General features: G+C 46.4%; 1 protein-coding gene across 1 annotated transcript; it reads right to left on the bottom strand.

Annotated features, from left to right (window-relative positions):
- Positions 1-634: 634 nt before the first annotated feature.
- Positions 635-10,720, bottom strand: Tmed2 (transmembrane p24 trafficking protein 2). Its single transcript, XM_027413904.2, has 4 exons — positions 10,453-10,720; positions 8,306-8,498; positions 5,438-5,545; positions 635-2,058 (listed from the first exon to the last, which is right to left on the bottom strand). The coding sequence occupies exons 1-4, from the start codon at positions 10,630-10,632 to the stop codon at positions 1,934-1,936; spliced, it is 606 nt and encodes a 201-aa protein (XP_027269705.1). The 5' UTR covers positions 10,633-10,720; the 3' UTR covers positions 635-1,933.
- Between the last annotated feature and the right edge of the window lie 11,443 nt (positions 10,721-22,163).

Genomic DNA, 22,163 nt, shown 5'->3' with positions numbered 1-22,163 from the left:
GACTAGGCATCTATAGGACAGACCATGTACAGAGGTTGGCGGCAGGTCAGGCTTTACAGCACGCAGTACTTGATAACTGGCCAGTCGCTGGCTTATTAGCAGCTCGGTGAAGGGAAGACTCTGCAGGAGAGCTTGTTCTGGCTGCACCTTTCTTCTACCTCTCTACAAGCCTTGGGCAACTCACTTCATCTCCCTCCACCCTATTTTCCTATATCCATAAACTACGAGGTTAAGTAAAAATAATTTAAATGTGACTTTCTCTACCCACAAGATTTTTAACATTGATCCAAAGGAACCACACAGGATAAAATGGTAACTTTTTATGGTTTTGGTGAGGGTTTTTGTTTTTTGAGACAGGATCTCTCTGTGTAACCCTGGCTGTCCTGAAACTCACATGTAGACCAAGCTGGCTTCCAACTCAGATCCACTTGCCTCAGCCTCTGGTGTGCTGGGATTAAAGCCATAGGCCACCACACTTGGCTTAAATGGTATTCTTGTTCACTACCTTTGTTTGCAAAAATAAAAGTAACATACATAGCTGTTTATAAACACAGGCATATCTCATCTGAAGAAAAATAAATTGTATTAAAATTTTTAAGTTAACTAGCATTAATATAAAGCACAGAATACTGACTGTTTTTAAAAAGAACTGTTTATTTACTGAACCTGGGGCATATTAGATACACAACCAATTTTAGATTTACATCTTTTAATTCAATTCTGAAGTGTTTTCACAAACACACACAAAAAATTGGCATGCAACAGCTGCCCTATGGTGAAAGTCACCTTACCAACAGACTGTTGCAAGGATAGTCATCCAGGGTTGAAAAACTATTTGTCCTGAACATGAAAACCGATAACAAATTTAAATTAATTTTACAAAACTTGTTATTTGTAGTTTTCCCCTTGCAAGATCCAAAAAGGAAAATAAAATATCCAGGTAGCTACCAGACATCAGTCACCACATAATCCTGGATCGCCCATATGCAAAGCAGAGCGACTTTCATTAAACCCATCATCAGAGAGAGAGTCTCTTCATTTTCTATAAACAAAACTGACTTGTCAAAAAAAGAGACACCAGAGGACAAATAAAACCCTAGTGCTGACATTGAAGACCAGGGCACTAAGGCCAGTGACTAAATGGACAAAATAGTGGTTGCCTATCATTGCAAGCCATCCAAGAGGCTTAACCCTTTGGCATGAGAAATGCAGGCTTCCACTTGAGCAATTTCGCTCTTCCTAAGTGCCAACAACGGACATACTATGCAGCACAAAAGGGAGAGTAGTCTGTTCCAAAACCCAAAATACTGGCTTCCACAGACTTCTAAATTATCAACTGCTTGTGTCGATTTCAAATAGAGGTGATTGAGTTCTAAGTGTCAATATAAAACTTTACGGGGAAAGTGTTGGGATAAGTGTTTAGTTTAAAGCAAACTCAAGAGAAAGTATAAATGCCCACATTAACATACCTCTCTCCAGTCAGGTTGCTCTGCCCTGAGGCTGGACCAGAAGGGTCAATTTCAGATTCCTGTTGTTATAATGATTCAACAAAATGAACCTCTGATAATAAACCACAGATGAGGGACTCCCTAGAATGCAGTCAGGCTGTGGGCTACTTCCTGAACAAACTGCATTTTATTATGAAAACTGAAGGTGAAAGTACAATAAAGACCCATACAGCATCAACAGCCTCTGAACTCTTGGAAGGACCTATATAATGGGGCAGCATTCAAGTAAGAATTAGAGGCCAATCAAATGTCAAATTTTCACTCTAACTTTCCTAAACAGGTTTTCCCCAACACCAATTAATCACAAAGAAACATAAGTCATGAACGTTCAGAAAATAAAAATGTATCAACTAATGACATTATTATGACCAAGGTGTTTGGTAAACAACTGAATTGTGAATTTGGGATCAACAGGAAAAGGCCTTTTAAACAACCCTCCGGACTTCAAAAAATCTCTTCAGGTAGTAGATCTGTCCCAATGTCATGGCAACTAGAACAAGAGCTTCGAAGAAGGACCAAAGGACCACTCTGCTGTTTGTGTTGTCATTGACTGTGGAGGCAAACAAACAAACTTTAGCAGCAACCCCAAAAGCAGCACAGGAGCCTCATCATCTCTATGTAACACGACACCCAGAGCTCAAGGATCACTCCACCCATTCAGAACTGAGATTTTAAAAAGACCTTAAAAACAAGGTATGCTGACCCATCCTGTAATTCCTGCTACAGTAGAGGATAAAGTCCCTCAGTTACAACTGAATTCAAAGCCAGTTTAGGATACATATGAGACTATGTTTCAAAAACAGTAAACATGAGGAATAGTATCTGCCACAAAGTCTCACTTGCGTGAAAACAATTTTTTTTTTATTTTATTTGAGACATTCTCTATATGTATAGCTCAAAAATAGCCATAAACCAGTTTTATAGCTGAACACACCCTTTAAACTCCTGCTCAGCCGGGCTTTGGTGGCGCACACATATGATCCCAGCACTCAGGAGGCAGAGGCAGGCAGATCTCTGTGAGTTCGAGACCAGCATGGTCTACAAGAGCTAGTTCCAGGAAGGCTCCATAGCCACAGAGAAACCCTGTCTCAAACCCCCCCCCAATAAATAAATAAATAAATAAATAAATAAATAAATAAATAAATAAATAAATGAGATCCATCTTTGCTAACAGAGGAATCCAGCCACGTAAGAAATTGTGTATTCAGGGGCTGGTGAGATGGCTCAAAGTTTAAGAGCACTGACTGCTCTTCCAGACGTCCTGAGTTCAATTCCCAGCAACCACATGGTGGCTCACAACCATCTGTAATGAGATCTGGTGCCCTCTTCTGGTGTGCAGATATACATGGAAGCAGAATGTTGTATACATAATAAATAAATAAAATCTTTAAAAAAAAAAAAAAAGAAAAGAAATATATACTTTAAAAAAAAAAAAAAAGAAATTGTGTATTCAGAACACCATCATTGGAATCCAGCCACCCACACATTACCTGACCTAGAGGTGCAGTAACAACCCAGCATTGTTACATCACAAGTAAACCAAAGGCTTATATTCACTGCTTTTATTTATTTATTTTTATTTTAGGCAGCATCTCACTATGTACTCCCATGTAGCCTGAAACTCAAGAGATCTATCTGCTCCCGCCTCCCAAGTACTCATAGCAAACAATGTGTGCTACCAAGCCCCACTTACTCATTTCTGAGGAGCAGGAAGTGTAAGATAACCAATGGCAACACTATGAGAAGCACCTGATTCACAAAACTGAGTGTGTAAAAACCTCATTTTGTAATCACTGCAGGATATAAGCATGGTGAACAAGAATATCTACCATCAGAAACATCCTGCAAAAATTCCCAGTGTTTTGTAAGAATATCTCATCTTTTTATGTGTGGTGTCTGTATATTTGTCAGTGTATCTCTGTGTGTGTGATCACCCCTGCTGACAAGCACTTTACCCACCGAACCCCAGCCTTCCACTCTGGGGTAGGCCTTCCTCTACACATGACACTCACTGAGTACGGATTCAAAGATTTCTTTGGGACTTAAAAGTAATTTAACCTTCCTGGGTGGTGGTGGCAGACACATTTAATCCCAGCACTTGAAAGGCAGAGTCAGGTGGATTTCTGAGTTTGAGGCCAGGCTGGTCTACAGAGTGAGTTCCAGGACAACTAGGACTACACAGAGAAACCTTGCCTCAAAAAAAACCAACAAAAAATAATTTTACGTTCATCTTATAGCATTTTCTGGTTTTAAAATCCATTAGCTTATTTTTAGTTGACCACAAAAAAAAAAAAATTTTAACCTATTGATTTATTTTGAGTGTGGGCCATATGTAGAAGTCAGAAAAGAGGATAAACAGCAGGAATCTGTTCTCCTTTTCTACCATGTAGGTCCCAACTCAAGTATTAGACTTGGTGGCAAGAACCTTCAACCACTGAGCAGTATCTTCCCAGCCCTAATCACAAACTTACAAAGCAAAAAACACTATTGGAGTGGAGAAATGACTTATCAGTTAATAGCACTTGCAGCTCTTTCAGAGGATTGGTTTTGGTTCCCAGTACCCACATAGCTGCTCAAATTCCACAAGTAACTCCAGTTTCAGGAGACCTGACACCCTCTTCTGGACTCTGTGGATACTGCACACACATGCTGCACTGACACACACAGACAAAAACACTTCCATGAATATAATAAAAATAAATCTTTTTCCCCCAAGACAGGGTTTCTCTGTGTAGTCCTGGCTGTCCTGGGACTCAATTTGTAGACTAGGCTGGCCTCGAACTCAGAGGTATGCCTGCTTCTGCCTCCAGAGTGCTAAGGCATGCACCACTACCACCTGGCTTATATTAATCTTAAAAAAGAAAAGAAAAACCCAGAGGTAGGATACAACAGAGATCCAGAGTCCTGGGATAGAACTAAACACAAAAAGGGGGAAAAAAAGTTAATGAAATGATTCCTAATGATATTATGCTATACTCAAAGATTGATGCCTATCCCAACAGTCAAAGAGGCTTTACCTAGCAACTGATAGAAACAGATACAGAGACCCACATAGCCAAACATTAGATGTAGTGCGGGGAATCTTACCAAAGAGGGGAAGAAAGGATTGAAGGACCCAGGGGTGTCAAGGATAACGTAAGAAAACACACAGAACCAGCTAACTTGGGCTCATAGAAACTCAGAGACTGAACCAACAACCAGAGAGCCTGCACAGGACTGACCTAGGCCTTCTACATATATGCTACAGTTTTATGTAACTTGTTTTTTTGTGTGAGATTCCTAACAGTGACAGCAGGGGATGTCTCTGACTCTGTTGCCTGCTTTTGGGACCCATTCTTCCTACAAGATAACCTCATCCAGCCTTAATAAAAAGTGGAGATACCTAGTCTCATTTCAATCTGATATTATCAAGAATGGCTGATATCCATGGAATGCCAACTGGTATCTGAAGAGAAACAGTGGAGGAGTGAAGGGGGGGCTGAGAAGAGGGGAGGGAAAACTTCGGGTTCCAAAAATCAATTTAAAAATAAAACAAAAACAAAAAACTCTTAAAAGTTTATGCTAGCCGGGCATGGCAATGCACACCTTTAACCCTAACACAAAGGAGGCAGAGGCAAGTGGCTCTCTTGAGTTTGAGGTCAGTCTGGTCTATATAGTAAAGTTCCAAGGCAACCAGGGCTACATAGAGACCTTATCTCAAAAAACAAAAAGCAAACAAACAAAAACATCACACACACAAACATCTCTTGTATAGAGTGATATCCCAGGAATACACCAGCTTAATACAAGGCTCAATAAGCATGCGTCTCACAGAGCATCCTTCATTATAGCTCTAAAGTCAAAGTCTTAACTATGACACATTTGCAAATATAAGCAAGGGAACACTCCACTCCCAGGAGACCCTGTCACAAGTTGTGTCAAAAACTTACTGGCTCTGTGTATTCTCTCCCGAACTTCCATGTACTCCTGTTCGTGCTTTACAGCTGTCATCGCCACTGCCAGTTCATTAATCATTTCTTCTAGCTTGTTCTGATGAGCTATTGAGGATTGGGAGACAGATCAGCACACATTTAGTCATTTCTTTTTGAGAAATACTAGTTCAATAAAATATTCCTCAGAGAAGACACACAAAAGCCGCTAGTTTTAGAAAGAGCTCAAGCAACTATCTGAACCACAGGTGACATTTCAATCCTCAAGAGCTATTCCTTTGGTCTTGATGGTTTTGAGACAGTGTTTTATGAAGCCCAGCCTGGCTGCAAGCTCAAAGACAGCCAAGGCCAGCATGTACTTCCACACCTACCTTTCAGAGCTCTCTTTTTTTTTTGAGACAGGGTCTCACTATATTGCCCTGGCTGGAACTCACTATGTAGACCAGGCGGGCCTTGCACTCACAAAGATCTGCCCGACTCTCTCTCTCTCTCTCCTGAGTGCTGGAGTTAAAGGTGTGTGCCACTAGCTTTTCAGAGCATTTTAAATATCCATTCCAGCAGAGGACTCACTCTGTTTCTGAGTAGGGAACAAACTATACAATACTTACTAACTAGAGAACAATTACCCCTGAGGAATTCTTTCTAGTTCACTTTACTAATGACAAAAACAAAAAGAAAAAAGAAAACACCAGAGCAAATAAACATAAAACAAATAACAAAAAGCCTAAGTATACAAATAACAGTTTTAAACTAATATAGAAATCTACTTTAAGAACCACATAACTTGCTGGGCAATGGTGGTGTATGCCTTTAACAACAACACCCAGAAAGCAGGGGCAAGCAGACCTCTGTAAGTTCGAGGCCAGCATGGTCTACAGAGTAAGTTCTAGGATAGCCAAGGGCTACACAGAGAGACCCTGTCTCAAACACACACAAACACACACACACACAACTCCAATGTTAATTTAACTCACAAAACAGGTTTTTAACTATGTAGAGCACAAAATTTAACAACACTCAAGAAAAAACTAACCAGCCACATACTGCTCCCTGAATATTTGAACACAAAGTACAGCAGCATGCATAAGTAAAAACAAGCCTGGGTGGTTTGGGTTCTCAACCAGGTACTCATTTATTTCATTATGTGTATGGAGCTTTGGAGGGGGCATTTAGAGGTCAAAGGACAACCTTTCCACCATGTGAGTTCCAAGGATCAAACTCAGGTCCCCACTTGAGCCACCAAACATCTTGACCACCTCAGGTATCTTCTATAATCAAGTTGTTCTGCTTAAAAAAAAAAAAAAATAAAACCCTGTTGCCTCCCAGCTACCCAGGATCCAGCCTCAGATGAGAATCCAGTTTATTCAGGGTAACCTTCAGGTTTTCAAACCACTGGCCTCTACAATGAAGGGCTAGACCAGAATGTCCAATCACCCCTCAGCAGCCTCTGGAGCCCACACACTATGTCAAATCTTTTAAGTGGGGTTTCTTAGGAGAGGTACTTTGACTATGGGATAAAAAATGTCTCCAGACATTACCAAACATATCAAGAGGCAAGTTCTTAAATCTTCCAGGCAATGGTAGTGCAAGCCTTTAATCCCAGCATTTGGGATACAGAGGAAGGCGGATCTCTGTGAATTTGAGGCCAGCAACAGAGAAACCCTGTCTCGGAAAAAAACAAAACAACAAACAAAAAAAAAAAAATTTACAGACTCAAAACTACATGAACCCTCCTCACCTTCACTGTGTGGGTCCTGAGAAGTGCTCAGTGTCTAGATATGCATGCCATAAGCAAACACTGTGGCATGTGGTAAGCAACTGCCAGTTTCCATGAATTCTACTTGTGCTGTGTGGCAAAGGAGAAAAAAAATGGTGCTGGTTGCTGGGAAGCAGCAAAGCAGTTTCTCCGGAACCAACCAGAGGGCAGACATGGTGGTACAGCTACTGAGGCAAAAAGATCACAATTAAGCCCAGCTTGGGCAACTTTGTGAGGGTCTATCTCAAAATTTACAAAAAACTACAAAAAAGGTTGGGAGTAGCTCAGTGGAACTGTCCCTGCCTGTCATGCACAAAGTTCAACCCCAACACCACAAAAAAAAAAAAAAAAAAAAGATACTAATGAAGCAAAATATATTAAGTATGCAAACTTCTCATCGGGAGCTCTGAATGTTTCTCCACATTAGAACCCTTAGCAGTAAGGAGCCTGGACAATGCTGCCTCTTAAAAGTGTTTAGTTAACACTCTGCCTTGTGCAGTTAGCTGAGCCTTTGTACCTTTCAGCATTCATTTTAGGCAAAGTCACATACAAGTGTCAGTCATGGTGTTGCCATACCTATCAAGCTAAAGTAATCCAACTTCTACCTGTTAACCAAATCTTCAAATTTACCAAAAGTAATGTAATTAATTGCAGGGGATTTTGAAAAGAGGGGAAAAAATCACTTTCATGCCAGCAAACCCAAGTTAGAGAAAAGGAATCAGAAATTAGGTATCAGGATGCAAAGCCAAAAACAGGATGCTGTCAAAAAATAAAATAAAATAGCCAATGACATACCATCCCAGGAGTCTCCACCACCTAGAGGAAAGTGTGAGCAAATTAGCTAGACTAGTACAACATGTCTGCAAATGTAAACAAGGTAAATGTGGGCCCCACGAATAGCAAATAACAGAATCCAGACACATGGAGCCTAGAGGTTTACAAGAGCACACAGTTACCCCATGGCTGCCAGAACAGACAATCAAAACCACTGAAAACAAACAGTAACTTTCAGACACTGGCTAATGAGGGGTTTACATCCACTTTCATGTGAATTTTGTTTTTAAGCACAGGATATCAATCTGGAAAGCTCTTCGTCAAAAGTGACATCTCACCTTCTGTCTCCATGTCTTGTCCTTTGGGAGCTTCCCCAATGTCAATGGTGAACATTACTATCTTTGGAGTCATGGTGGACATCCTATTACTAAAGCAGAACTTGTATGTCCCATCCATGTGGGCTGCGAAGGTATATTTCCCACTGGACTCTCGATCTCCTTTATAGATTCCTTTATTATCTGGTCCTGTGATCTGGAGGCAGCAGAGAAACAGAACATTTGCTAAGTATTTAAGATCCTAAGTAGCATCCCTCAGCAGGAAAAAAATTCACTAGACAGGGACTTGATTAGGTCCCCTGCAGTGAGCCAGAGTCAACACTTTGGGCACCAATTCTCCTAATCACCAAGAGTGGTCTAAATGGCTCCCTAAAGCATCTCTCCACTATGACTGCCTTTAGGTATTATTTGTCCAAGGGAAATGTAACCTGTCAGAAACAGAAACATGACAACTCAGGTATGGTCTCGGGCTGTCCTAACTCCTTCAGCAAAAACTGACCACAGGAAGAAAGCTTTATTTCTGTTTTGAGATAGGGTCTCATTACTAGTCCAAGCTGCCTCGGTCTACAGTGCTGGGGTACTAAAGGGGTGCCCCAGCCCTGTGATTCTCCTTCAGAAGACCAGAGCCCTTCCAAATGAGGTCCCACCCCGAAAGCCACTGGGTTCCCTCCTGCCACAGGCCATCAAGCACAACTGCTGCACCGATCATGAAGCCACTGCAGTGTGCTGCACAGGTGGCATGTCACCATGCCCTTCCTAACACCCTGGAGGAAGCCACACAGCTGTTTCTTGGTCCAAGGCTGGTGGCTGGTTTTGGATTTGTGCTGACTGCTGATACTTATTTGCTGTATAAATACAACTTATCAATTTACCAAGATAAAATAAAGGTGTGCCCCATCACATCTTACCAAAATAAGTCAACACTTTTGAAGGTTCTTTGGTTTTTTGTTGTTGTTGTTGTTACTGCCAAACAACAAAGGGATGTAATTTATCTGACATGCCTGTAAGGATTAAGGTAGAGGGAGGAAGGGAGAGAGGGAAAGTATGTGTATGTGTATGTGTATAAGCATGCAGGTGCCAAAAGAGGGTATCCAGTGCCCCGGAGCTGGAGTTCCAGCTTCAGTTGAACCCCTACACTGAACTCCAGGACTCTGGAAGAACAGCAAGTATTCATAACTGCTGAGATATCTCGCTAGCCCAAGTCTGCCTCTTAGAGCCAGTCACTGGTAAAACTTGGGAAACTGGAAGAACTCATCTTTATCTAAATAGGTCCCTGCCTTATCCAAGCGGCCTCCAAACTTTGGGGTACCACTTGTACTCGAGTTTTGTTCAGCTCTACCATCATACACTATCAAGTGAACAATCTTTACACCCAGTCAGAAACAGTAACAAGCAAATTAAAACTCTTGATTCTGGTAATGTTGTTTCTCACAAACCCCCCACCCACCCTTTAAGGCAGCAAATTGTCCGGACGTGGTAGTGACCGGCCCTTAATTACCATCCCTCAGAAGGTAGAGTTTCAGGCCTGCATGAGCTACATAATGCAACCGTGTTGCAAAAAAAAAAAAAAAAAAAAAATCCGGCAAGTCACTTTTATTCCCCAAGTAAGGGTTTTCTAAACACTTCACTCAAGTCCCCGCTCCTGAGATGAGTGACCCCAGCGCATCTCTCATGAGACGCATCTGGCCGCTTGCGTAAGAAAGCGGGTAGGAAGTTAAGCCGGTTTCTGCCAAAACCAGAAACGGCGCTCGCTCGCTGCCTTAGCGCTACTCCACGGCTTCCGATCCATCTACTTTCTCAAAGTTTCTTTCCGCGCCACACGGAAGCCGCACGCGAGCCCTCGAAGACCGAGGTGGACGGCGCAGAGCCGCTCCCGCGCCAGCTGACACGCGGCCGTCGCGGGACAAAGCGAAGGGAGAGGCGAGTCCGCGCCCAAGTTAGGAGCGGAGCCGAGCGCTGCTTCCCGGGCCGCGCGGGCAGGGCCCGTCGGGGGGCTGCGCGACGGGCGGCGGCGGCGGCGGCAATGCCCCTCCCCGGCCCCTCGCGCCCTCGCGAACGCCGTCCCGCTAAGGCCGCGCGCACTGCCCCGGGCTTTCCAACCCCCGAGCAGCCGAACGGCGCCGCCCCGACAGCGGGCACCGCGCCCGCACCTCCACGTCGATGTCCAGGAAACCGCCCTCCGCCACCTCGAAGATGAGGCCCATCTTGGTGCCCGAGGTGACCCGCTCGAAGAAGCACTCCTCTGCGTGTGCGTCGATGCTGACGAAGTAGCCCGACGCTGTGGCCAGCAGCGCAGCCAGAAGCACCAACAGCTCCGCGAGCGTCACCATGGTGCGGCACGGGCCGAAGCCGGGACGCGGACTGCGGCCTCCGGAGCCGCCGCCACCGCTGCCGCCTCAGCCGCCGCCGCCTCAGCTCCGCCCCTTCCGGCGGCGCCTCCCGAGGGGGCTGATGCGGGCGCCGCTGATTGGCCGGAGCCCACATCTGCCACGTAACGGACGCACGGCGGCCGCCGAGGGACAAGATGAATCCTGAGGCTGGACGGCGGCCCCTACGAGCCAAAAAGCCGTCAGCTCCAGCCCTTCGACGTTCAAATTAATAATCACGTGGACTAGGGCTGATCATGTGGACTAGGGCTGGAGATAAGGTGCTGCGCTGTTGGAAGAGCTGCTTGCTTCTTCTGAGAACCCGAGTTCGAGTCCTAGCGCTCACAGGGTGCCTCGCCACCCATTCCAGGGGATCCAACGCTTTCTTCGGGCCTCCACGGGCCGCCCATAGCTTACAGGCACGTATGCAAAAAAAATCGCCCCAAACACATCAAATTTAAAGCATAACAGCAATAAATTAGGATCACATGGACTTATTCAGAAAGTGATAGTTTATAGGGGTCTCCCCTGCCCATTACAATGCCGTTTTAGGAGGCTATGGGAGGGAGGGAGTGCTAAAAATGAGAACTCCAATTTTTGAGTTGCTTTTGTTTGCTTCCCATTACCCTGCTTAATGTTATTATCCCACACACCATCCTCCTGAGGATGCTGGGAGTGCTATGTCCTCTGGCCTCTGAGGGCCACTGCGCTTTGGTGCACATACTCATCCCCACGCACATATACAAAGTAAAAAGAATAAAAATAGACCTTTTTAAAATACCCAAGTAGCCGAGCGTTGGTGGCGCACGCCTTTTATCCCAGCACTCGGGAGGCAGAGGCAGGCAGATCTCTGTGAGTTCGAGGCCAGCCTGGTCTCCAGAGCGAGTACCAGGATAGGCTCCAAAGCTACACAGAGAAACCCCGTCTCAGAAAAAAAAAAAATGTATATGATATTGCAAAATAAAATTTTCAGATTTTGTTCAGATTCCTCAAAATTACACTCCTCCCAGTATTGTCCCAAGATTGCTGCCTGCCCTAACCCCCACTTGGTATTTTCCATTTGACTACTGACAGACTGCTCATCCCTCAAAACTTGATTTAGATTCCATCTCTTCATTACTGACTTGTTTTGTTTTGTTTTTGAGACAGGGTATCTCTGTGTCTGGCTGTCCTCGAACTCACTCTGTAGACCAGGCTGGCTTCCAACTCAAAGAGATCTGTCTGCCTCTGCCTCCCAAGTGATGGGATTAAAGGTATGTGCACCATCACTGCCCTGCTGATACTGAATTTTTAAAAATAATTTATTTAATTATTGTACCTACACGTATGTCTGTGTGAGCGTATCAGATCCCTGGAACCCAGTTACAGACTGTTGTACACTGCCATGTGAGTGCTGGGAATTGAACCCAGGTCTTCTGGAAGAGCAGTCAGCATCCTTAAGCACTGAACCATCTCTCCAGCTCTGGCTACTGGATATTCTTCAGCCTCCAGCCCTCTGTTTGCAGTAAACATTTGTTCTCACTGAAAACACAACTACTTGCTTGCCTTGAGAAGGCCTAGCCTTATGTATGCTTCCCTCTCAGGGCCACCTAAGACCTGAAGACTTTTCCTTGTCACATGTTGTGTGAGCTCATTGGACATACCTGGGAATTGTGAGTCTGGCATGCAGTTCCACTTTTGCACACAGCTCCGTGACTGTGACTAGTTTCTGCCAGTGCTCTCAGCCCCAGTTTTCTGGTCTGCAAAATGGGACAGCACAGCAAGTCTTGCAAATCTCATGGATTTTATTTTTGACAGAAGAGAGAGAGAGAGAGAGAGAGAGAGAGAGAGAGAGAGGGAAGAGAGAGGAGAAAGAGGAAAGAGAGAGGGGAGAGAGAAAGAGAGGAGAGAGACAGAGAGAGGAGAGAGAGAGAGGGAGAGAGGAGAGAGAGAGGAGAGAGACAGAGAGGAGAGAGAGAGGAGAGAGAGAGGAGAGAGAGAGGAGAGAGACACAGAGAGGAGAGAGAGAGGAGAGAGACAGAGAGAGGAGAGAGAAAGAGAGAGAGGAAAGAGAGAGGAGAGAGAGAGGAGAGAGACAGAGGAGAGAGAGAGACAGGAGAGAGAGGGAGAGAGGAGAGAGAGAGGGGGAGAGAGAGAGGAGAGAGAGAGAGAGAGAGAGAGAGAGAGAGAGAGAGAAAGCAATAGGTGGCAGTAGCTTCCCACTTTAGACGACAAGAGAGAGGTGTGAGGTAGAGCTCCTGTGACTGTCACTTGGGCAAGCAATGCTCCTTCCTCCACCTTCCAGCCCAGCACAGGCCCTCCTTTCCCTGGCAGCTCAACTCTTTAGAAAAGCACACAAATTTGTTTTCATGTAGAAATTCAATGTTAATTTTTTTCAATGCTAATTTTTAATTTGGAAGAGATTAAATGCTATTCTAATGCAACCCATCCAGAATTTTAAATGGGAAAATTTAATGTCTCGGGAAAACACAACAAAGTGTAGGCTGTGATTTTATTTTATAAGGCAGGTGTTCAAATTCAAATGTCTTCAGAGATAAGACAATTTGACTTAGGTAATGAGAAGGACTGTGGCAGCCCAGGCTGGCGCCTCCTGTTGCCACTCTTAGCCCTTGATTCGTGGTAGTTCTTAGTTTGTATGAAACTCTAGATCAGTCTGGCCTAGAACTCACAGAGATGTTCTTACCCCTGCCTCCTGAATGCCAGATTAAAGCTGTGTGCTACTATGCTAGGCCTCTCCTTTGTGTTTAATGAATGCATTTCTCAACATTGTGCTTGTGAGAGTCACCATATTATTGCTTGGCAGAATCGTGGTATTTTTCACTGCTGCATAGTACTTCATTGGATGAATTTATCAATCCCTTCTACTGACGATGGAAATTCCATGTATGTCCAGCTTTGCACTATTTTGAATAAAGCTGCTAGTGTCATTCTTTGCTCACTCCCATTAAGTTGCAACATATGAGTTGAATTTTTGGTCCCAGAGGAACTCAGTATCTAGACTGGTCAGCATTCCCCATTGCACTCAGCAATGCAGAGTGGGGCTCTGACCTTGACGTTCTGGAACTTAACAACTGGATCTTGGTTGTGAAACGCAAGGGTGTGATGAAGGAGACGGAAGAGGGATGGTGAGCCCAACTTTCTAGGCAGTCCCTGAAGAGCAACGGAAAGCCTGGGCATATTGGCCAGACACCGCAGCATTGAAGTTGCGTGGAATTTCTGCTCTTCCAGCCGGAAGAAGAGGGAGGAAGAGTTGGAGGAGGATCATCAGTAAGTAGGTGTGGGAGGGAAGAGTCAGAGGAGCTGGGCAAGGCAGGTGGCAGAAGACATGGAGGAGGTAGAGAAGAGCAAGGCACGGGAAGGAGCGGGGAGAAAAGAGAAGGGATGCGGAGCTGCAGCCGTTGCCATGGGCTGTGAAGAGGGCGTCGTGAGGTGAGTGGGAGTGGGAGATTATTTAAGCTTGAGCCTATTCCTGGTCCTTCCGCTGCGGCTGCTGGTTGAGAGCCTTCCATGCTGGAAAAGCGCCATGGCTGCAGCCCACCCGCCATAGTCAGGCTCCACAGTCGACTATGGCCAGCCCTGCTTCAGTCAGAGTCCTGTGGCCAGAGTTTCCAGGAAGCAGTGACTTCTCCTTACACGGAATCACTGCTCCCCTTTGACTGGCCTGCTCGCAGGGTATCTTGTGGTGTGTCACCTGCCAGTGGCTCTTTCCCATAGCTGTGACTGGGGGGAGGAGTCCTACACTGGACTGGAGTCTTCTTCCCACACCCTCTGGGGAGTTTTCTTCTTTGCAACCCCACTCCTGCTGCTAACGTCTTTCCCCCACAGCTGAATTGATGTTTGTAAAGACTCCATGGAGGTGGGTTATTCTTTTAAGGCCTAGTCTGTATTTAAAAGGCCAAAAACCAAAGAAGAAAGCCTTTGCAGGGAGGAGTTTGTAATCTATTTATTTATTTGACAGGGAGAGATGTGCACCGAGCTTGTGACAGGCAGTAGGCAATACTGGGGAGTTGATTCTCTCCTACCATGAAAGTCCTGGGGCTAGAATTCGGGTACTCAAGCTTGGTGGCAAACGTCTCTCCACTTGAGCCATCTAACAACTCAAGGGAGGGCCTTTTTAAATCAGGGTCTTGTTATGAATCCCTGGCTTGTTGGAATATTTATTTGTATATTGTGTGAAGTTGTGTCTCTGTCCTTCCTCTTCTGCATAAGGCACCTTCTGATTGGTTTAATAAAGAGCTGAGTGGCCAATAGCTAGGCAGGAGAAGATAGGTGGTACTTCATGGGAGACGTAGGAACTCTGGGAAAGAATCTGAGGCACAGGAGATTGGCCAACCAGACTCAGAGGAAGTCAGATGCACAGTACTGACGTTAAAGAGCCAAGTGGCAGAACATAGATTAATATGTTACTTTAAGTTTTAGAAACTAGTTGGGAATGAGCCTAAGCTAAGGCCAAGCTTTCATAATTAATAAGAAGTCTCTGTGTTATTATTCTGGAGTCGGTGCTCCAAAGAAAGACTGCTTACACTGGCTAGGCTGGAACCCACTATGCAAACCAAGCTAGCCTCAAACACACAGAGATCCCTTTAACTCTGCCTCCTGAATGCTGGGGTTAAAGGTGTGTACCACCACACCTCTGACACCCAAGTACTGGGATTAAAGGTGTGCTGTCACTATCGGGTGTGTGTGTGTGTGTGTGTGTGTGTGTGTGTGTGTGTGTGTGTGTAGTGTGTGAGAGAGTAGCCACATGTGCCTGTGTTGTGGTCAGAGAACAACTTGCAGGGATGGGATCTCTCCTTCCACCATGTGGGCCCTGGAGATAAAACTCAGGTTATCAGCAGATTCCTTTACTGAGCTAGCCCTCCAGCCCCAGCTTTTAGCTCTTGAACCTCCTGTCTTTATCTCCCAAGAATGAGGTTTATAAGCACAAACCACCAAGACTGGCAAAGGCCGTACAGTTTATTTTTATGTATGAGTGTGTATCTGCAGATGATTTGGGGGACCAAAAGAAAGTACAGAATGGCCTGGAAGTAGTTACAGGTATCTGAGAGCCACCTGATGGCTGCTGAGAAACAGCCATTGTATTCTCTGCAATAAAAGTATGTACACTTAACAGCTGAGCTATCTCTTCAGCCTCTATTTTTTATTTAATTAAAAAAAATGGGGGCCAGGTGGTGGTGGCACATGCCTTCAATCCCAGCACTTGGGAGGCAGAGGCAGGCAGATCTCTGTGAGTTCAAGGCCAGCCTGGCCTACAGAGACAGGCTCCTATATTGCCAAGCATGGCCTTGAACTCAGCATATGATCCACAAGATGCTCAAACTCTGGTCCCTCTGTCAGCATCTCCCAGCTGCCGAGTTTGCAACTGTTTGGCAGCATACCAGGATAGTCTGTCTGTGTTTTAACAATTTTATTTATGTGTGTGCGTGTGTGCTTGCTTTTAACAATTTATTTTTGTGTGTGTGTGTGTGTGTGTGTGTGTGTGTGTGTGTGTGTGTGTGTGTGCCTGCCCCCCACCCCCAGGAACTGGAATTTCAGAGTAGCTGCGGAGCCACTCTCCAGCCTCTGTGCATATTTTATATGAGGTTCAGTTCCATTTGGAATGAATGGGTCCTTCAGTGGCTTGGACTGTTTTGTTTGCTTTCATCCTATTTACCTACTTATTTTATTTTATTTTTTGAGAAGTGGCATGGTTTCACTGTTTAGTCAGGTTGGCTTTGAACTCCTGGCCCTGAGCCTCCTAAGCACTGGGCTGCAGGCCTCTTTTTGCTATCTCTGTTATCTGACACTCCATCCCCAGTCCACACTTACATGCCACTCTCAAATCGACATTCATTCAGTTCTATTCTGTGCTTGAGATTAGAGCTTCCTTCTGGGCTGGGTGGTCCATTACTGTGAGTCTCATCAAAGCAGTATTCTTTGGCGATTCTGCAGAGGCTGGGATGTTGTGATCTTACCATATCTCTGAGAGATCCCAGCTCAGCCCCTCGGAGGCCTCAGGAGGGATGGGATTTTACATGTGTGAGCAGATTTACAGGTTCATGTCGGACCTGAGAGAGACCTGGATGCTGCCTAGAAACAGGAGAAAGATTCAGATGAGCATGAGAAATAGAGGCAGACCAGGTCTTGAGAATCCATGTTTGAAACCCTGCAGTGTGACCCACATCTGTCATCCCAGCACCTAGGAAGTGGAGGCAGGAGGATCACCAGGAGTTCAGAGCCGGCCTGAGCTACAACCAAGACCTGAGCTCAAACAAGAATTGAAATGGGGCTGGAGAAATGGGTCAGTGGTTAGAAGAACTGGCTGGATTTGCAGAGGACTCAGACCCAGGTCCCAGCACCCACATGGCAGCTCACAACTTATTTTAACTCCATTTGCAGGGGCATCTGATGCCCTCTTCTTGCATCTTTAAGCACCCACCCCTTACCTCACCATGCACAAATAAAAACAGAACTTTTAAGAAATGAACATAAATGGGTTGTGTTAATAGAGTGATTGTGTCAAAAAACGAATCTAAACTCACAGAGATCTGCCTGCCTCTGCCTCCCAAGTGCTGGGATTAAGTGTGTCACCACGGAGCCAGGCGTTGGTGGCGCATGCCTTTAATCCCAGCACTCCAGAGGCAGAGGCAGGTGGATCTCTGTGAGTTCAAGACCAGCCTGGTCTACAAGAACTAGTTCCAGGACAGCCTCCAAAGCCACAGAGAAACCTGTCTTGAAAACCAAAAAAAAAAAAAAAAAAAAAAAAAAAAAAAAAAGGTGTCACCACCGCTCAAACATTTATTGTAAATAAAAAAAAATCAAGTTTTATGTGTTGAGTGTTTGGCTTACATCTATGTCTGTATACCATGTGTATGCCGGGTGCCCACTAAGGCTCCAAGAGTACGTTGGATCCCCTGGAACCGGAGTTACAGAGAATTGTGAGCGGTCATATAGGCAGAGGGAATCAAACCCCGAACTCTCTGGAAGAATAAATAGTGAGCTCTCTTAACTGCTGACACCTCTCCAGCACTCCTTCCCCCTTTCCTTAGCTAGGCTTTTTTTTTTAAATTTGTTTTTGTTGTTGCTGCTGCTGCTACTGTTTCTTTTTTGAGACAGGGTTTCTCTGTGTAGCCCAGGCTGTCACTCACTATATAGACCAGGCTGGCCTCAAACTGTTTCTTTTTTGAAACAGGGTTTCTCTGTGCAGCTGCCCAGGGCTACACAGAGAAACACACACACACACACACACACACACACACACACACACACACACACACACACAGACACACAGACACACAGACCCTTCCTGCCTCTGCCTTAGTGCTGAGATTAAGGGTGTGTGCCACCACTACTGCCTGTCGAGCTAGGGTCCTACTATGTAGTCCTTGCTGGCCTGAAACTCACACAGAGATCTGCCTGCCTCTTGTGTTCTAAGCACAGACCTCACCCAGATTTCAAATTGTTAATTTTTGTTTGTAAACACATATGTGACCACCTGCATCCTAGTATACACGGTCAGAGTCAATTTCCAGAGTCAATTCTTTCATAGTTCTGTGGTTCTGGGGATGGAACCCCAGTCACAAGAGTTGTTGGCAACTGCCTTTACCCTCTGACCTTGCTAGGTCACTAATCAAGACCTTTCCTTGCTTCTCTCCCCTGACACCTCACTGTCCTTCTGCCTCCATAACCATGGTGCTGGCATTGCAGGTGTGTGCTACCACACCCAGCTCACACTGCTTGATGAGTAGCTTATAGTCTGTTGGTTACCACGGTAACTACCTGACTCCCTCTGATCATTTCCCTCTGTTGCTAGCCTGCCCTGGTTCCACCTAAGCTGACTGATGAACACACAACAGAGCCTTTACACAAACTTCACAGGTGTTTTGTGACCTCTGCCTTTTATTCTGCACCTGAGGCCTTCCTCCCTGACCCAGCTAGGTGTAAGAGTGGATATGCTGTTGATGCCATGTTGGGTCACTGTTGATATATCCCTCCTCAAGGCTGGGAGAATACATTTACCTTTCTGAACAGGTGCATGGTTTACCTTAATAAAATTCTAAAGACAGCTGAGCACCACAGTACATACCTGTAAAGCCAGCTCTCTGGAAGCACAGACAGGAAGATCTTTGCGTGTTCAAGGCCAGCATGGTCTTGGTCTTTATAGTGAGTTCCAGGCCAACCAGCCCTACATAGTGAGGCCCTGTTTCAAAACTGATTGATAAACCAGGCAGTAGTGGTGCATGCCTTTTATCCTAGCACTTCATGGGAAGAGGTATGCAGATCACTGAGTTTTAAGGCCAGCCTGGTTTACAGGCCGAGTTCTGGGACAGCCAAGATTACAGAGAAATCCTAAAAAATTGATTGGTTGGTTAATTAATTAAATTAAGTTAAATAGGATCAACAAGATTGCTCAGTTTATAAACAAAATAAGGGTAGTTGTCCTGTACTCTCTTGTAGTCCTTCTTTCTCTTGGGAATTCTTCCTTGCATATCTTTAATAGGTCTATATTAACTTGTTTTAAAAACATGTATTTTTCCCTTGTTCTACATTAGTCAAAAAATGCATATAATTCCCTATGGAGGGATACTTTGCTCAGCCTGAATACAGAGGGGGAGGGCCTCAGTCCTTCCCCAAACAATGTGACAGACTTTGATGGTTCCCCATGGGAGGCCTCACCCTCTTTGAGGAGTGGGTGGGGGATGGGGAGATGGTAGGGGCAGTGGGAAGACAGGAGGGAGAGGGAACTGGGATTGTTATGTAAAATATGATTTTTTTTTCTTAAAAATCAAAACCAAAAACATATCTGCAGTTGGGTGGTGGTGGCAGAAAGAGACAGATCTCTGTGAGTTTGAGGCCAGCCGGGAGTTCCAGGACACAGCAAGTTCCAGGAAAGCCAGGGATACACAGAGAAACCCTGACACATACATGAAGACACGGTTTTGGAGTGACACAAGGTTTACAGACACATTAAATAATCTAAAATGTACAATGTGCTTTGAGCAGAGCCTGAGATAGCGCTCTCCCAGTGCTGAGCTGAGCTGAGCTATGTTGGACAGCTGCTTCCATGTTCAGCAGATTCCACAGGAAAGTGCATCCCCCAGAGTAACAGTTTCTCTCCAGTGCAGCCGCCCCCAGTGCAACAACCACCAGTGCAGCCTCCCCCAGTGCAGCTGCCCCCAGTGCAGCAACCCCCAGTGCAGCAGCCTCCAGTGCAGCCACCCCCAGTGCAACAGCCCCCAGTGCAGCAGCCTCCAGTGCAGTCACCCCCAGTGCAACAGCCCCCAGTGCAGCAGCCTCCAGTGCAGCCACCCCCAGTGCAACAACCACCAGTGCAGCCGCCCCCAGTGCAGCTGCCCCCAGTGCAGCCGCCCCAGTGCAACAGCCCCCAGTGCAGCAGCCTCCAGTGCAGCCACCCCAAGTGCAACAACCACCAGTGCAGCCACCCCCAGTGCAACAACCACCAGTGCAGCAGCCCCCAGTGCAATCACCCCCAGTGCAGCAGCTTAGGGTCAGACAAAAACCCAGCTACTGAGTTTGTTTTGTAGAGACAGGGTTTCTCTGTGTATCCCTGACTGTCCTGGAACTTACTCTGTAGACCTGGTTGGCTTCCAATTCAGAGATTCACCTGACTCTGCCTCCTGAGTGCTGGAATTAAAGGCATGCGCCACCACTGCCCAGCTCAGGAGTAAGGAATTTTAACAATAATGTATGACTGTTATAATAATATACTGTATTAAGAATTACTTAAAACTTATAAATTGTAGATCAGGCGATGGTAGTGCACCCCTTTAATACCAGTGCTAGAGAGGCAGAGGTCAGGTGTGTCTCTGTGAGTTAAGAGGGCAGCCTGATCTACAGAGTGAGTTCTAGGGCTGTTAAACTGAGAAACCTGTGCGTGCGTGCGTGTGTGTGTGTGTGTGTGTGTGTGTGTGTGTGTGTGTGTGTGTGGAGGTGGGGGGACAAGAAGGGACAGGACAACTTATAAATTGTTTCTTTCTGCTATTCTCATTTAATGTTTCCAGACAATGGTTGATGTTTGTAACTGAGACAAGAGAGAGAGAAACAGATACACAGAGACAGAGAGAACAACAGATTGAGATGGGTGGGTAACTGTAACCTCTGGGCTTCCTCAATGTTTTTGGTTTATTTTATTTTATTTCATTTTATTTTTTTGGTAAATGGGATTAAATGTGGCACATGCTTTTAATCCTAAAACTCAGGAGACAGGAGGCAGGAGGATCTATATGAGTTTGAAAACCAGAAGTCTGGTATCAATAGCGAGTTACAACCCAAAACAAAAACAAAATTTCTGTCCTGGAGGACCAGGGACCTCTCAGTCTGACAATGGAGGCCTCTCTGCGAGCAGAACCTAATGCTATGTATGTGGAGGACAGTTTATGATGGTGGGAATTCGGGGGGTTCCTCCTCCATACGTGGGAACAGAATAGTAGGGGCAGATTCAGGATAATCTCTCCAGGCGTGGGATGGAGTCTGATGGACAAGTGGATTTCGCCATGCCAAAGGACGAAGAGAGCTCAGGACCAGTCTTGGGACTGAGACCCAAATCTTTAGCGTGTCTTCTTCCACAGCGAACTGATGTTTTGATGTTTTGACTTTAAAGAGCTTCTAGCATTAGTGATTGGGCAAGCGGGGTAGCCAGCGGCTTTGGAGACCGAGGACACTTTGCGTTGCTGGCTGCAGTCGCCTGAGATTCTGCTTGAGCACAGGGTGGTGTGCCACGGAGTCGGGGTAGACAGTGGAGCCGAGGGTAGACCTGAGGGGATCAGAGGTTCCCCAGGATGAGCTGGAATCCGGGCAGTGCACTGGGTGGTTTTTGGGGACCGAGGACCCTTGTGCACTGTAAACTGCTGTCCCCAAGGCGCCCGCTGAAGGGCAGGGTGGAGAGCCAGGGGAGTTGGAGTGACCAGGGGAGGAGCAGCGGGCTTCTAGGTGTCTGGGGCCCTCTGCACTAGCTGGATCTCAGGGTGAGCCCACCTCCTGACCCAGTCCCTCTGCAGACAGACTCCGCCCCCTCCTGCAGCAGCCAATGGCCGTGAGCAGTGGCCCCCGCTGCCCGGGAGGCGGAGCGCGGCTGGATGAGGCGTAGCAGGGCCGGGGTCGCGGGGACCCAAGCCCGGGAGGAGGGACCGGAGCCGGGGGAGGAGCTTTGGGACCGGCTGGGCTGCGCACCGGGACCCCCGGGGACGGAGACGCGCGCCCCTCTCCAAGCCCACGTCGCCTCGTAGCGTCCCCGCGGGGAGGAGCCGACCAGTCGGAGTCACTCGGCGTCGCCAAAGTTTGATTCTCCTCCCCGGGAGGAGTCTCGGGGCCGCGGTCCCTTCGGGCACCGGGCGCCACTTGCCACCCAGGCCGGACCCGCGTCTCCATCGCTGCTTGTCGGAGCTGCAAGTCGGGAGGCGCCGCGGGCCTGCGCAGGCGCCGCCGCCCTCGCCATCCTCCCCGCGGTGCTGCCAGCCCCCCCCCTCGCCGCCCCCAAGTTCACGAGTTACGCGAGT

The sequence above is a fragment of the Cricetulus griseus genome, chromosome 4, assembly GCF_003668045.3.
Source record: "Cricetulus griseus strain 17A/GY chromosome 4, alternate assembly CriGri-PICRH-1.0, whole genome shotgun sequence".
NCBI lineage: Eukaryota > Metazoa > Chordata > Mammalia > Rodentia > Cricetidae > Cricetulus > Cricetulus griseus.
This window is presented reverse-complemented; position numbering and strand designations above follow the sequence as displayed.